This window comes from Zalophus californianus, chromosome 16, assembly GCF_009762305.2.
Source record: "Zalophus californianus isolate mZalCal1 chromosome 16, mZalCal1.pri.v2, whole genome shotgun sequence".
Lineage (NCBI taxonomy): Eukaryota > Metazoa > Chordata > Mammalia > Carnivora > Otariidae > Zalophus > Zalophus californianus.
Genome location: NC_045610.1, coordinates 58,796,318 through 58,813,776, shown reverse-complemented (window position 1 = coordinate 58,813,776; position 17,459 = coordinate 58,796,318). Strand labels below are relative to the sequence as shown.

Genomic DNA, 17,459 nt, shown 5'->3' with positions numbered 1-17,459 from the left:
ACACAACGGTCCCCCATCTTTCCTGCGGGGGATCTATTTCTTCTCTCCTCTCCTTAAACTGAAAGTGTCAAAAATCTTTCCTTCCTGGGTAGAAAGCTATCAGAGAATCCTACTTTCCTTATTCTCTGGCGATAGGATTTAAGTACAACGCCACAAGGTGAAGGACACTTGAATTAGTGTCCTTTGCTATATGGAAACACCATCAGAGTGTGTATATGTATGTCACGAGAATAAATGATTTTAACTTCTAAAGTTACCTCAAGTGCCCTCCATACCTGGACCGAGCAGCGGCGACCGACTCAGCTGGGCGCCGGCCTGGTGCGGCGGGGGCGTCTCGACCACGTCCGAGCTGCTGCTCGTGGCGGCGGCGGCGGCGGCGGCGGCGGCCGTGGTACTGCTCTGCATGCCTGGGTTGTTTCTATCCCACATGTTTACAGTTTTATTGTTGTAGTTGCTTGGGTCACCCCAAGCTGAGGTACCATCATCAATTTCCATTTTGCGTCGAATGGATGGTGGAGAAGGTTCCTCCCAGCCCGTGGCCTCACTGCTGTCCTTTTGTTTGACAGGGACTGGCCCCCCGATCCACCCAGTTCCTGTCTGTTTAACGGAAGCGGCTCCTCCCCAGTTACTCACATTGTTGTCTTGGGGTTTGCCCGCCCAGTTCTGTTGGGGGCCAGGTTTTAAAGACTCTCCCCAGTTTGTCCCTGCATTCACCTTTGCATTTGTGCCATTACCCCAGCCACTGGTCCCAGACCTGGTAGTATCATTCCAACCAGACCCTGACCGATTACTGTCAGCATCCCATCCAGAGCCATTTTTTTTCCCATCCCCCAAGTGTCCGAGGACAGAAGACGAATCGGCCCAATCTCCCCCTCCTGCATTCCAGGCTGGATTGGATTTTTGTCCGTCTCCCCAGTTTTGAGATTTGGGTTTCTGAGGCTCCCCCCAGGTAGGCGACTTGTCCTCCTGATTTACGGTCCCACTCCAAGCATGGCCACTCTTGGCGGCAGCAGCAGCATTATTAACAGCAGTAGAGCTTATCGAGTCCCCCCAAACCCCTGGGCCATTTGGCGCTTTGTTGCTGCTGTCTCCCCAGCCTGTGTTTGCTGACCCAGCAGCCGGCGGTGCGCTGGCCCACCCGGACACTGAAGAGGTATTTGTACTGTTCACGATGGACCCATCACTCTTCCCCCCTGAGTTTGAAGGCTGAGTAGCGGCACAGCCCCAGGCCTCTGTCCCATTGTCATTTTTTCTCTCAGACCTAGGGGACTCTTCAAATTCCCAGGCAGTGTTTTGCTTTACTGGAGTCTGTCCCCAGCCAGTATTAGACAGAACTCTTGGGTCAAGATCGTTCCTTGGCAATTGGATGTGCCCTTGGTCTATCACCCCTTTATCTCGCCTTCGGCCTTCTGCACCTTCCCTCCCGGAGCTTCCTTCATTGTGACTGCCAGAACCGTCGCTACTTCCTTCACTCGCTGTCGTTCCAGAAGACGCAGCTTTGGCCCAAGAGTTCATGTGTTCACTGCCAGGCTGCATGGCAGGATTCTGGCTGCTAACGCTCGGACTGTCCCACCCTGCTGATCCTTTCCCATTGATGTCACTGTTGGAATGCTGGTTTGGGGGCTTGCCCCATTCCCCATTCACACCGTTAGAGGTGCTCCGGCTGGGGTGGCCCCAAGCCCCCGAATGGATATGACTGACGCTGCTGTTGTTGCCACTGCCTCGTCCCCAGGCGAGGAGTCCAGGACCAGCAGGAGGGCCGGAGTCCCAGGCGCTTCCTCCACTTCCTTCCTTCTGCACAGCACTGCTGGATCCATTCTGCTTAACACTCAACGCTGAGTTCACAGTGTCTCCATTCCCCTGACTGAACCCAGAATTGCTACTTCCTGTGGCAGGGTTACCTGGGGACAGTCCCCACACAGAACTGCTGATTCCTTCACCACCGCTCCCACTGACTTGAGAAACTGATGATCCGTTAGCACCAGGAAGGCCCTGCAGGTGGGGCGGGATGATGGCCCCCATACCGACAGCCATGCCCCAGTTTGGCAGTCCGTTTGTCTGCATTGCATTGACAGGGTTTGGTGAAGAGTTCATGGGGTTAGTGTTATTTGGTCCATCAGTGTTAAGGTTCTGAGGTTGTACGCTGAAAGACACATTCTGAGAAGTGGACGTTTGTGGTTCTGTGCTCTCTTGCGGCAGCAAGTTTCCCCAAGCACCTAAAGTGCCTGTTGGGTTCCCGTTCTGGTTGCCCGTATTTTGACCTATGGCACTGACCGGACTGCAAATACTGGAAGGGTTGCCTGTGGCCACAGTTCCTTCATGTCCAAGTACAGGCCAGGCAGCTGGGTTGGCATTAGGATTAAGGTTAAGATTAATGCCAGTGTTGGAGTTGGAAGCCCCCCAGCAATTCTGACTTCTCCCATCTCCGATCATGTTGTCCATTTTTCCATCCCCACCGCTGAGGGAGCAGTGAGCTGGGCCGGAGCTGGAGCCTGTGGCTACGCCCCACACTCTGGCTCCATTTCCATTACCGTTGGCGCCCCCTGCTCCAAGGGCACTCTGATTAGAAGGGCTTTGGACGAGCGCACCGTTGGTGCCATTATTGCCATTTGTCTTCTTGGTATGTCCAGTGAAGGTGCCCTGGGCACTCCCCGTAGCCATGCTACTGTTCTCTGAGCCACAGTTGGAGGCAGAGTCAGTGTCTGTAGTACATTCTGAGGCAGATTCAGTCTCTGCTCCTGTGATGGAAGGCCACGCCTCCTTGTCAGTCCTGTCTATTATCACTTTATCCCAGCTGCTGCTGGTTTCACCTCTGTACGTGGGCTGCTGTCCCCAGTGGGAACTTTCATAGTGATCTGCCAATCCACCGTGACTGAGATCTGAAAAACATGAAACACATTCAGAATTAGAGCTTCCTCTCATCTGTCAATGAATCCACTGTGAACTAGTCTTTGGGGGAAGCTCCTTATTTCCAGTTTCAACGTTGAAAGACAAATGCTAAAAAATGACTTTAGAAAAAAGTTACCTGTCTTCATAATAAGTTCCAATGTTTCTAAAATGAGCCAACGTTTCTTAAAATGATATGAATCCTCACCACTACCCCACACCATTATCTCTCTTGTGGAGACTCACGGAGCGCATAAGTGTCTCTGACAGCACCGGCCAGAGAGGAAGCTGTGTGATAGGAACGCAGCAGGTGGGACACTGATGCGACCACGCCACACCTGAACACACTCGGACTGTGGAGACAACACGTTCACGTGGCTTCTTGAATACAGTCCGTAGTTCTCTTCAAGACCTCCAACTGGAACCACGGTACAATACAGAGGCTACACAGCTCACTCAGTAGGAAACAACTGTAAATACAGTGCAGAACCATATAACAGAACCAGTATTTTGGGGGTGAGGGACAGAGGGAGAGACAGAAGAGGCATTAGAAAATGCTATCTTGGGGCGCCTGGGTGGCTCAGTTGGTGAAGCGACTGCCTTCGGCTCAGGTCATGATCCTGGAGTCCCTGGATCGAGTCCCACATCGGGCTCCCTGCTCAGCGGGGAGTCTGCTTCTCCCTCTGACCCTCCCCCCTCTCATGCTCTATCTCATTCTCTCTCTCAAATAAATAAATAAAATCTTTAAAAAAAAAAGAAAATGCTATCTTATGTTATCGGGGGTATGGAGGGTTAGAAACAGTTCATTACATTTATATTACTTATCTGTTATCACCAGCAATTACGGTGTGCCATTATTAAACACAAATAAGAACTCTCTGAGGACTTTCTCCCCTTGCCCTCCATCTCCTTGAATCACAGTCTTTGCACTGGGGACCCCAGGATAACGTGTTGCGCTATCTTCCATTCTAGCATTCATCTCGTTTCACCCTTATGATCCTTTTAAAGAATCCAGTATTTGCCATCGGCATTTTATTTCCTAGGATTTCTAGTTATTTGACTATTTTTTAACATTGCAATCCAACTTATACTCCAATGAATTTTCCAGCAGACTCTATCTAAAGTATGGGTCATTTAAAACTAAATAAAAGTAATATAAAAAAATTAATTTAACCTGTGCATACAACAAACTCACACAACCTAGGAGATCCCTGATGGTTTCTTCAAACAGTATCATGTATAGATAACTGCAATAAAATATTTCTTCTCTTTTAGAACCTTTTCTTCATTATGTTTTCTTCAAAATTTTAACAAGAAAAATTTTACTCCTGGGAAGTAAAACTGGGTTTCCCACAGAAAACCTCTTTTAAAGTTTAATGGAGCTAAAAGAAAAACAAGGGAAGTGTGTAAAGGATGATCACTATCGCGACAAAGAACATCCTAGAGACAACTTCAACCTTTAAAAAAAAAAAAAGGCTTTGCTGTCTGCTTTAAAAGGGATGTAACGAATTCAGAATTTTGCTCTTGGTGCGCAGCAAAGGAAACCACCAGTAAGACGAAAAGGCAAGCTACCGAATGAGAGAAAATATTTGCAAATGACATATATGACAAGGGGTTAATATTTAAAATATATGCAGAACTGGTACAACTCAACACCAAGAAATCCAAATAATCTGATTAAAAATGTGCAGAGGAGGGGCGCCTGGGTGGCTCAGTCAATTAAGCATCGACTCTTGGTTTCAGCTCAGGTCATGATCTCAGGGTTGTGAGATCAAGTCCTGCGTCAGGCTCGTGCTCAGCGTGGAGTCTGCTTGAGATTCTCGCTCTTCCTCTCCTTCTGCCCCTCCCCATCATGGTCTCTCTCTCTCTCAAATAAAATAATTAAGTAAAATCTATGGAAAAAAACACGGGCAGAGGACCTGAACAGACATTTTTCCAAAGAAGACACACAGGTAGCCAACAGATACATGGAAAGATACTCAACATCGCTTATCATCAGGGAAATGCAAGTCAAAACCACAATGAGACATCACCTTATACCAATCAAAAAGACAAGAAGCAACAAATGTTGATGAGGATGTGGAGAAAAGGAAATCCACATACACTGTTGGGTCAGAATGCAAACTGGTGCAGCCACTCCAGAAAACAGTTCGGAGGCTCCTCAAAAAACTAAAAATAGAAGTACCACATAATCCAATAATTCTACTTCTAGGTATTTACCCTAAGAAAACAAAAACACTAATTCAAATGCAGATGAACTGCTATGTTTACTACAGCATTATTCATGATAGCTAAAATATATAAGCAATCCAAGTGTCCAGCAATAGATGAATGGATAAAGATGTGGTATATATACACACACATACATACATAATGGAATATTACTCAGCCATAAGAAAGGATTGAGCTCTTGGGGCACCTGGGTGGCTCAGTCGGTTAAGCATCTGCCCTCGGCTCAGGTCATGATCCCAGGATGCTGGGATTGAGCCCCACATTGGGATCCCTGCTTAGCGGGGAGTCTGCTTCTCCCTCTGCCCCTCCCCCTGCTCATGATCTCTCTCTCCCTCTCACAAATAAATAAATAAAATCTTAAAAAAGAAAAAAAAAAGGAAGAAAGGATGGGATCTTGCCATCCCTAGAAACATGGATGGACCTAGAGGGTCTTACACTAAATGAACTAAGTCAGCTAAATGAATCAGAGACAGATTTCAAAAGACAGTTAACATATGAATCCATTTACATATGGAACCTAAAAAGCAAATGAACAAATAAACAAAGACAGTAACAGACTCATAAATACAGAGAATAAACTGGTGGTCGCCAGAGGGGAGGGGGACTGGGAGATGGATGAAATCGGGGAAGGGGATTAAGAGGTCCGAATGAAATAAGTCACAGGGATGGAAAGTAGAGCATTAAAACACATTAATTATACCCTAGGTGAATCTGAAGTAGGTGATTCCAGGTGAAACTACAAAGGAAAAACAAAGCCAGGCAACAGAAAACTTTAGGACCTAAATTACTATGAAAATAAATTTTTTATTGCCAAACACTAGGGGCTGACTCTGCAACCTTGGTTTATGGCAATTTCCCCCACTGGTTTTGCATGTGCTATAAAAACTAGCTTTCGTAATAACTAATTTAAAGAGATAAATGAGCCAATCATCACTTAAGGCAGAAAATAAGACCAAGTTAAAAAAAAACAGAGATTACTGCTTATTATCAGCAAATCTCCCATAGTTCACTCTCCCATCCGTCTTGCTTCCCTCAGGGATAGGATATACCAGGGCCAGGACAGTACTCACTCCCCCCCCCCCCACCCAGCAGGAGGGAGGAGGTCACCAACCTGGCTTACCAATGCACTCCTTCCGATACCTGGAGTACCTTTTGAATACATAATATTATTTTTTTCTATTCCATAATAGGTCACAATGCAAAAGAATCAGCTCTCTCTTAATGGTCTAGAGGGTTTGTGTGGAATGCCTTGTGTCTACCACTCAGCCTCCAATCTGCTGGACTCATACTCAGTTATACGTCAGGTTTGAAAAATGTGTTTGCATCCTTGGATAAAAGGATAGCATCGTAAGCCAGTGGAGAAAGGAAGCACCAGCTAATAATGCTGTTGGGACATGTGGCTAGCCATATGGACAAAATAAGATCCCTGCCTCCTATCATATAGAAAAATCAGCTCTAGATGGATTAAAGACCTAGTTACAAAAAGCAAAACTTCTTAAAGCTCAATAAGGAAATACAGGAGGCCATCTCTATGACCTGGGACACTCATCTTCCTAAAGAGTTGATAACTTTGTCTCTGTTAATATTTAAAACAACTGTATGACAGCAGATATCATATAAAGGAAGCTAAAAAAATAAGCCACGGACAGGAAGAGATAACAGAATAAAGAATGAAGAATCCTTAAAACTCAGTTAAGAAAAAGACCAACAACCCAACAAAGGCGGGAAAACGACAGGAAGAGACAATGCAGAGAAGAGGAGGCCCTCGACAGCCGCCACCACGTGAAATAATAACCGATCTCATCAGTAATCAAGAAACACACGTGAACACCGAGAGAGGTCATTGTACACGGAAACAAGAGGACTGTGATTCCTTTCAGAGGAGAGGAAAATGCGACTGAGCAACGTCTGTATCATTTCTGAAATAGAGAACTGAAGCAAATACAGCAAAAGATTATGTTACATCTGTACTGTGGATAGTTCTATTATTTTTTGTACACTTTCTTCTATTTTAAAAATAGATCAGAAAAATTGAAAAAAATTAAATGCTTAATTGTGATATCAAACGAAGTGACATAAATGGAAATCCAAAAGGGACCCAGGCTACTAGGGACCTAGTGCTACTAGCCACAGGGATGTAACAAAGAGAAGCGGTCAAACCTGTAGTGTTAGAAATCTGTGCGAACTTTACGCATGCAAGGAGACTCGGTGTGATTGCACCACCAGTCTGGCACTGAATGAGGTCTGATTCTGAAGGTGAGTCCTGGAGCGCAGTTTTACAGCCATCGTGCCCGCTGCATGATAGCCAACCAGTACAGCTTTCCCGGACCAACCAAGGAATGTACGTATAGAACCCAAGCTGAGTGCCAGCTAAAGGCGCTCACTATCTGAACAAGCCACGTCCCATCTCCACTCCACAAGGACTACATAATCCCTCCGGTTCTCAGCTGCAAACCGGATGATTTCTAGAGCTGCCATACTCTCCACGGTAACAGGAGAATCACACATGAAAGTGCCGAGCCACATAGCTGGCATGTTCAGTCTCAACCCCAGTATCAAAGTAAAGATTTCTTTTTATTGTGGTAAAATAACATATTTCCCATCTTAGCCCTTTTTGAGTACACAATTCAGTGGCTTAAGTACATTCATGCTGTACAAGCATGAGCACTATCCAACATCCCAACCTGAAAGCGTAACCTACACACAAGAAGTTCTCTCGACCCTCCCCCCAGGCTCTGGTAACCACTGTGACCCTGACTATTCCATGTACTTCCTATAAACAGAATTGTACAGTACTTGTCCTTTTCTGTCTGGCTTATTTCTCTCAGCATCATGTTCTCAAGGTCCATCCACATTGCAGCAGGTGTCAGAACCTCCTTCCTCCTTTTTAAGGCTGAATAATACTCCACTGTATGCATACGCCACACTGTGTTTACCCACTCGTCCATCCACGGACAATGTGGGCTGCTTCACCTTTTGGCTGTTGTGAATAATGCTGCTATAAACAGGAGCATACAAGTGTCTGTTCCAGTCCCTGCTTTCAATTCTTTTGGGTGCATCCCCAGAAGTGGTACAGCCGGATCATACAGCCAGATCATCAATCTAGGTTTAACTTTTTGAGGAACTGCCATACTGTCTTCCACAGTGGCTGCACCATGGTAAACACTCCTACCAGCAGGATACAAGGGCTCCGTTTGCTCCACACCCTTGACCACACCTGTTAACTTCTGTTTGAATAGCAGCCACCCTGATGGCTGTCAAGTGGTATCTCACTGGGATTTGGATTCGCATCTCCTTAATAATTAGTAATGTTGAGCTTCTTTTCACATGTAAAGCAAAGATATTTTCATAATCAAATTGTTTAATTTATTCTGTTTGAAATGAACAAAAACAAAGAACTACATTGTCTGGAAGTAAAAAACCATAAAACCCAATGACTTTTCAATAGATATTGTAGGGCAATTCCAACATATGCCACCCTGCTACTCAGATGATTATGTTTTGGCATTTTCTATAAACATTTACAATCAAAATCTGAAACTGTAAATAAGAAATATGAATACAAAAACAAGCCAAAACATTTGATTTTTCAAAACATTTATTTTTTTAGATTGATTGATTGACTGGGGGGAGGGGCAGATGGAGAGAGAGAGAATCTCAAGCAGACTCCCCATTGAGCGCAGAGCCTGACACACAGGGCTCAGTCCCAGGACCCCGAGATCATAACCTGAGCCAAAACCAAGAGTCGGACACTTAACAGACTGAACCACTCAGGTGCCCCCAAAACACTTAATTTTGGACACTATGAGATGATAAAATATAGGGCAATGTTTTTGCTTAGGAGAAAAATAAATAAACCTAGAGCTTTACATTCGGAGCAACGTAACATTCTGTGAGAAAAAGCAATTTATGAACCTCTCTGAGGTAGTGAGAGGCTAATGCTGATAAGTACTTAAATTCTGTACTTTCACAGGTAGTTCTCTCCCTTTAGATCTTTATAAAAGCAGCAAAGGGCCAAGGGTCAAAGGCTAACACTGGAATTAAGGAGATAATCATGTGAGAAAGATAGTTTTTTTCATTCACATAAATTTAAAAATATCAAATTTCAAAAACACGCCAGTCATTAGGATAAAGAACAATTACCACCACCATCTAGGGTATCTAGGGCATCAGCGGTGCCAGCACAGCGTGGACTGTTTCTAACAAGTACGTCCATCCTCTCAAGAAATGATCAGCACAGTGAGAAAGCTCCCGCTGATGCTCATTCCTTCCTGGGGTTTGAGCTCCAGAATAGCAGAGCAGGATCAACACCAATGTGGCGGTATGGGCAGGAAGAAAAGTCACTTCTACAAACATGCCCCAATATCTGAAACAACAGGAGCGCAGGATCAAGTCATCCTGTGAGTTTACATATTGAATATCTCTAGAATCTTCCATTTAAAAATGAGAAACAGAAGGGCACCTGGCTGGCTCAGTCCGAAGAGTACGCAACTCTTGATCTCAGGGCTGTGAGTTTGAGCCCCATGTTGAGTGTAGAGATTACTGAAATGAATAAATAAAACTTAAAAAAAAAAAGAAAGAGAGAGAAACAAAACTTCCCCGTGAATAGCCCGCATTCAAGCTCCCTCATTCCTTGACTGGAATATTGTAACAGCTCTCCAGCAGCCTCCCCCATACCCACCCCTGCTCCTCTCCAGGGTGCTCTACACCAAGCATTCTTTGCAAACGGACATCCAGCAGATCACAATGCTTACTTGAACACTTCAAAGGCTTCTTAACATAAAGACCCAAAGTCTTTAAGCAGCCCACTAGGCTTGATTCTCTCTTGGGACCTCATTTCCCACCATTCTTTCACTTACTCAGTGCTCAAGCTAGTTCCTCAAGGCGCCATCTGCACTCTGCTACCCCAACAACAGGGCCTCAGAAGAAGCTGTCCCTGACCCGGACCCAGCATCTACTCTTTTATCTCAACTTGGCGGACACTTCATCTGAGAAGCTCCCCCCAGTCCCTCCGGTCCCCCCGGCTGGGGCCCTTGGACACATTCATCCTAACAGTCTGCCTCTCCTTTTAATTCATTTAGACCAGGAGTTGGCAAACATTTTCTGGAAAGGGCCAGATAGTAAATATTTTAGGCTCTGTGGGCCAGATGGTCTCTGAAACAACTACTCAATCCTGTCACTGTGGGGCAAAAGCCGCCATAGAGAATACGTAAATGAATGAGTATGGCTGTGTCCCAACAAAACTTTATTCACAAAAGCAGGTGGCAGGCTAGATTTGGCTCGCGGGCCATGGCTTGCCAAGCCCTGATTTAGATGGTAACGATTATGGAGTGCCTCCTACGCGCAGGCATCGTGCTAGGGACACAGTGCCGAACAAGACAGATGAGTTCCTTTTCTCTCGGAGCACACATCTTGGTGTGCGGTATCCGTCCGTGTGGCAGTCTGTTTCTCCCTCTAAGCTGTAAACTCTGACGAGGCAAGGACTGCCCATTTTTCTTCTCCAGTGTTCAGCAGGGCAGCTGACACATAATGGGCAGTGAGAAAGTTTAGATAAAGTTCACATTTAGTCAAAGTTATAACTGGCACTACAAATCTACAAGTGAAACACACTTTTCTTCAAAGATAATTTCCAGAACCAGAGAAGTCGATCTGTAGCTAGACATTTTACTTAAAACAAAGCAAACTGCTGAGCAGTCGTGTGCTTCACCTGCTCCACCCGTGCGATCTCTTCCGGGTTCCTGGAGATGCTGCAGGCTCTGGGCGACCTCGCGGTCAGCCACATCTGTCCCCACGCTGGTTTCACCTACTGCTGACATTTAATGTCTGTCCTGCCATTACTGGGCACACTGTTACGCCTTCCTCCTTCTTTCCCTATCTCAACTGTTCTTCTGTTTCTTACTTCTTTGGTTCTTCAGCAACATCAAAATAAACTAGGTCTCCAAAAATTAATTCAGGAGCAGTACACGGACACAGAAAGTACATAAAAAATAAATAAAAAGTAAACAGAGGGTATTCTTGTGTTTATGCTACCATTTAAAAGCTGTCTTTCTGGGCGCCTGGGTGGCTCAGTCGTTAAGCATCTGCCTTTGGCTCAGGTACTGATCCCAGGGTCTTGGGATTGAGCCCCGCATCAGGCTCCCTGCTCTGCGGGAGGCCTGCTTCTCCCTCTCCCACTCCGCCTGCTTGTGTTCCCTCTCTCGCTGTCTCTCTGTCAAATAAATAGATTAAAATATTTTTTAAAATAAATAAATAAAAAGCTCTCTTTCCAAGGGCAGGTTCTAGGTATTTCTTTGAAAATTATGAATGAAAAAAAAAAATTAAAAAGCCAGGGACTATACATCACACTGAGCTATTAGTTTACTGTCAGAAACAATTCTGAAGTAGTGCACCCTATCATTATTTGTGGAGGTGGGCATCAACAAACATAGAGAGGGGCGCCTGGCTGGTTCGGTTGGAAGAGCATTCGACTCTTATCTTGGGGTTGTGACTTTGAGCCCCACCTTGAGTGCAGAGATTACTAAAAAATAAAACTTAAAAAAGTATATATAGATACATCTCTCTCTCTCTATATATATATATATACACATAGACAATTCAACTGCTTCAATGGCATTATTTGGGACAACTGGTGAAATTTAAATGTATTAAATCTAGATACATTAGATAATAGGATTATACCAAAGTTAAATTTCCTAAATTTGTTCTCTTATATAACCATACTATAACTGTACATCTTTGTATATAGGGGATATTTAAGGGTTATGATATCTGCAATTGACTTTCAAATGCTGCTCCAACAAAACAAAGAAATGAGCACACGTGTGGGATGAGACCCACGCAGGATGACCAACAGAAAGCCCAGATTATATACAGCAAAGATTAGTAAAGCATCCCTCCTGTGTTTTTTATGTTAAAAATAAACAAAAGTTTTCATTTTCTACACATTAGCATGTTCGGAACATCTAGCCCCTTGTCAAAGATACCTGAGTTATCTTTTTTTTTTAAGATTTTATTTATTTGTCAGAGAAAGAGAGCGTGAGCGCACAAGCAGGGGGAGCGGCAGGCAGAGGGAGAAGCAGGCTCCCCGATGAGCAAGGAGCCCGATGTGGGAGTCGATCCCAGGACCCTGGGATCATGACCTGAGCCAAAGGCAGACGCTTCACTGACTGAGCCACCCAGGCGTCCCAATAACTGAGTTATCTTTGACAGAATGCCAATTAATTTGCCAGGAGATAGCCAGAAATTTGTATGGTACCAAAGATGTTTGCCTTTAGTCCCCATTTCCCCAGATAACAGCAATGCTAAGACTGCCCAGTTCAGGGCAGTCAGGTCTACGAAAATATAACTGAGAGCCCACACGAGCTGCCCCTGGCACAGAACACAGAGGGCAAGAAGGAATGACTGCGGCCGTGAGACCATACTCCTACCCCCACCCCAGGAGACTGCACCATGCATATATATGACACCTGGGACCCAGGACTGGATGACCAGAAGATACATGCATCAGGCTGTAGAATTAATATTAGAATTAGAACACCAGAATTCCTTCCTTACTTTTTATATTAAAAAATAAAAACAAATGCTAATTTTTCTCTATTCCCCACTTTGGTGGCCGTAGTTGAGGCTAAGATGGTAATAATCTAATCTGAAGGCCTTGTTATAGGACATGGAGAGATGGAGTTATATTTAAGAATTCACATGACCTGGTGAAAGACTGGACATGTGGGGAGCAGGAGAGGAGGATTCAAGAGTGATGTCCAGATGTGGGGTTTGGGTCCTGAGTGGATGATAGCGCCAACCACTGAGCTCGGGAGTACTGGAATAAGAGTAATTCTGGGAAGGAAAGGCTGGGGAAGGGAGGTGATGGGTGCAGACTTGACCAGGTGAGTCTGGGATGGTTGCAAGACATCCATGCAGGTATGCCCCAATGTCCTGGGAGAAATAAGCCAGAAGCTCAGATGTGAGTGTTTCAGCTCATTAGTGCAGGGTGTGCCCATGTCCCCCCTGGTCTCTGTGTGGACTAGCCCAACACTGCAGGTGCTTTATCCAGCTCCTTAAAAGGCCCTCACTGCCACTCCTGTCTCCTCTCCAGGCCTGTCACCCTCCTCAACAGCCCGGGCAAGTGGGAGCTGTAGCTAACAGCTGTAGCTGAGAAATCTAGGTGCTGTCACTGAGCAAGTGGTACGCACCAGGAGACAAGTGCTCGGAATTCAGAGGTGAGCTGAACATTCTGGAACGAGGGATGAACAGTAGGAAGGGGCAAAAAGGAGTGAGAAGACTAGAGGAGAAGAGCAAAAGGACGGAAGAGATGAAAGCAGATGAAGAAAGGTCTCAGTAAAGTGACTTGGAAGAGCGTTCTGCTGAATGGCATGTGGCTCTGTGCTCTGGCACGGAGGCAACAAAGGGGAGGCGACACCGCTACCACGGGGCTCCCAAGAGGCTCAGGCCTCACCGCTGCACGGAACTGCCTGCATCCACTTTGAAACAAGGGCTTTTGTCCTCAAGACTGCAAAGACTGGAGATTCTTATACATGGAACTCTATGGAGGGGCTGAGAGGAGGCTAACAAGGTAATTGGCTACTCATTTATCAATGGTTTATTACTTACTATCTAAGTCACTAAAACTAGTTTTCTACTTAAATGTTTTCGGTTGTAACGAAAACAGGTAAGGAAAAATGTGAAAGAGACAATTACTATGATGGTTTTCATTGTGATTAAACTCTCAGACATCCAAAATCATAGAAGCAATTACCTAAGAAAAGTACTTTTGTGGGCACTATTTAAATATATAGAAACCAAAAAGCTAAGGATGAATAGTAAAACTACTTCTACACTGTGGTGCTGTACTTCTGATTTTTGGCCCTACTCCTTGGTGCTCCCAGTTCTGATACATTCTCAGTGCCGCAGGGACGCTCTTTGCAAAGAGAACCCCAGGCCACGATCGACACGGGCATGACAGGCTTCGCTCCATGCCTTAGATTTTCCTTAGTCCCCTTCTTTCACTTCTATCTTGTTTTGTCATTTATTTTTCCTGCTCAAGAAGTTTGACAATGAGAAACAACTGTGTCCTATTACACTAATATTTAAAAAAATAATAGTTTGAGGGGCGCCTGGGTGGCTCAGTCGGTTAAGTGTCTGCCTTTGGCTCAGGCCATGATCCCGGGGTCCTGGGATGGAGCCCTGCATCGGGGTCCTGGGGATGGAGCCCTGCATCGGGCTCCCTGCTCAGTGGGGAGTCTGCTGCTCCCTCTCCTCTGCCCTGCCCCCTGCTTGTGTTCCCTCTCTCAAATAAATAAATAAAATCTTAAAAAGAAATAACAGCTTGAATATAAAAGCCTTTTTATTTTATTTTTTTTAAAGATTTATTTATTTTGAGAGAGTGAGAATGAGAGAGAGAGAGAGAGAGCACATGAGAAGGGGGAGGGCCAGAGGGAGAAGCAGGTTCCTCGCTGAGCAGGGAGCCTGATGTGGGACTCAATCCCGGGACTCCAGGATCATGACCTGAGCTGAAGGCAGTCGCTTAACCAACTGAGCCACCCAGGCGCCCTATAAAAGTCTTTTTAAACACTTGAAAGGTCTCAAACGCTAAAGCAAAAAGTTATGATTTTAATGCAACAGTTATGGTTTTCGACTATAGACTCAAGTGGATTTGAAAATACCACTCACCACAGTCTTTTCAGGACAGAGGTAAAAACAACACAAGCAACAAAACACAAACAGTGGAGCTGATATTGCCAACACATGGAGGTGTTAACCCTAGAGCCTGGAAAATTAGGCTGCATCCACTCCCACTGTCTCCTCCCCACTCAGACTCCTTTCAAGTCTTCTGCGGGTCTCTGAGGAGCACGGTTTGGGCAACTCTGTTCCAGGGAATCCCTAAATGTCTCTCCCCCTCCTCCTCACCACCATCGCCACCACGTTCATCACCAGCACCACCTCTGCCGCTGCCACCACCTACCATCATAACATATTCTGATACGATAATTTATTCTAAAAATGACAATTTAAAAGACCATTCATTATTCTCTTTATGTTTAAGGCACACCATTATTCTTAAGAGAACTTTATGGCTCCGACAATATTTGAATAACACGCTTTGCATAAACCAAAGTCTCTTGACTGTGTTATCAATTCACAAATCTATGTTTTAGTTCTAGTCTAAAAGAGAGAACTATAGGGAAGAAATTTTGTGAAATGACTGACTTGTAGGAGCAAGCATTTTGAAATGAAGGAAAGCTCTGAAGTAAACCAAGACTGAATTCTCTTATAGGTATTCTAGACTCTCCTGTATAGCCCAGGAGCTCTGAAAGGCTAAAATCCATACCTGTAATATACAACAAGTCTGAGAGAGTTTATAACTAAGGGTTGTCATATCCATCGCATAACACTTTGAAATTCTGAAGTATCTCCACCCACATTGAATTAACTGAACCTTAACATTTTCATTTGTTATGGACATTAACATGTCCATTTTACAGATGGGGAAACAGAGGCTCAGAGAGGTCAAACTTGGAGACAGTGTTATAACTAATAAGCAGTAAGGACAGAACTGAAAGCTGCATCTAGTGCTCCTTCCACTCCACCATTCTACTATCAAAATAATTCCCCCTAAAAAAAGCCTTAAAAAGAAAAAAGTAATGAAGTTTGTGTATTATGTTAAATTCTCTTTTCTTCTGCTGTTTAAATGGTCTACACATTCTAAAACTAGATATCTCTATAAAAATCTAAGCAACATAACGGTCTTAAGTGATTAATTTAAAAAGGATTATATAATAACATGATTTAAAGAGAAAAACTTTTAAGCTCCAAAATGTTACCATATAAAGATAAAATTTTCAAGGAAAAGTATTTAATGAAGAGCTTCCAGGAGCTAGAGTAAGCAAAATTTTAATGAGGTATCAAATTCATCAGATAGGGAAGTGTGGACAAGATTTCCTCAGAAGTGTGCATAATGCTTAATTAGTACTAACACCGACAAGAGCATAGAGTTCATGCTTCATGACCACAGTCCCTGGAACTGAAATGACAAAAGAGTAAACCATACATTAAACGAAGTAATTCCGAATGCTTTCCCCTACTGGAAAATGTTTCCTAATGCTTACTGATAACACAAGTTCCCTGCCACTTGTCTTTCAAGACGCAGGATAAATGCTAACAACTGTTTTCAGCTTTTGAGAGGCAAAGATGCCTCCCCATCCACTGCATTTACTGTGTTCAAGAATCTCGCAGAGAAAGCGCTTTGAATTCAGAATTCCATCGCGGGACAGACTCTAAACATTTCATCTGTCAACTTCCACAAATGCAAGGAACTATGAAATGCAGACCAGAGTAAAAGGTTTACTGGGAACAATACTCCAAGTGTGCACAAGACTCCGCTTTCGGGCCTGTGTTTTCTGCAAAGCAGCAGTGGGACGAGCCTGCTTCCTCCAGGTTAAGAACCTATTAGCACGGCGACAAAACGCGGGGCAGAAGGCGCTGCTTGGCGCTTGGGGAGGGCGCGCCGGGAGCTCGCGAAGCGGGGGAGAGCTGCGGGGAGAGCAGGGGTCACGGTCGCGGTCAGGGTAGTGGGCGCCGCGGCGGCGAAGGTGCAGCACCGTGCTAGCCGGCGGCTCCCTTCCAAGACGCCATTTTATCCAGTCGGAGCCGCAGCCAAGGGCCCAGGGCGCAGAGCTGCTGCCCCCGCCGCCGCGCTCCCTCTCCTGCTCCGCGCCGCCGGGGGTGGGGTAGCTGCGGGCAGGGGCCGCCCCAGCCCGGGGAGACGCTACCTGGCGAGCCGGCTACCTGGCGAGCCGGCCGGGGCGCGCAGCTCCACCATGTCGGCCGCGCGCCGCAGGAGCCTCCCGCTGTGGCGCCGCCCGCGGACTCCCGCGCCGGCCTGCGCCCCGGCAACCTGCGGGCGCCCGCGGGGCAGGGGCCGACCGTGCCCTTTCCGCTCCGGGAGGTATCCGATTCATCCCCTTCAGCGAGGGGGAGGCGTCCACGGAGGGGATTTGAAAGCTCTGATTATCTAATTGCAGCTGACACTAAACCGATCTTCCTTCCTCTTTAAATTCTTTCGATTGTCACCAACGTTTGCACTTCAGGACCAGCTACAGGGAGCGCCAGGGCCCCTCTTCTGCTGTCCTGAAAATCAGCCAAAAGAATAAGGGCATAATGCCTACTGGCTGCATGCAAATAAATGCTGCTCTTTCATACCGCCTTTGTTGTGCGTTCCTTCTTCCTTCTCGCTTTTCCTAAACAACCCTGAAACATTTGGCATACCAACACTGGCGATAATATTCTAACCGAGCCCCATATGTAAACTGGCAAGTGTCCAACTTCTTAATTACTTTCCTGCCTCT

At 45.5% G+C, this 17,459-nt stretch overlaps 1 protein-coding gene across 5 annotated transcripts in view; it reads right to left on the bottom strand.

Annotated features, from left to right (window-relative positions):
- TNRC6C (trinucleotide repeat containing adaptor 6C) overlaps positions 1-17,459 on the bottom strand; it is a 100,293-nt gene that overhangs the window by 54,386 nt on the left and 28,448 nt on the right. For all 5 annotated transcript variants that reach the window (XM_027625524.2, XM_027625525.2, XM_027625526.2 and 2 more), the window contains exon 4: positions 276-2,879. In XM_027625524.2, the coding sequence (XP_027481325.1) occupies positions 276-2,661 (2,386 nt within the window). In that variant the 5' untranslated portion in view covers positions 2,662-2,879. The remainder of the gene's footprint in view (positions 1-275; positions 2,880-17,459) is intronic.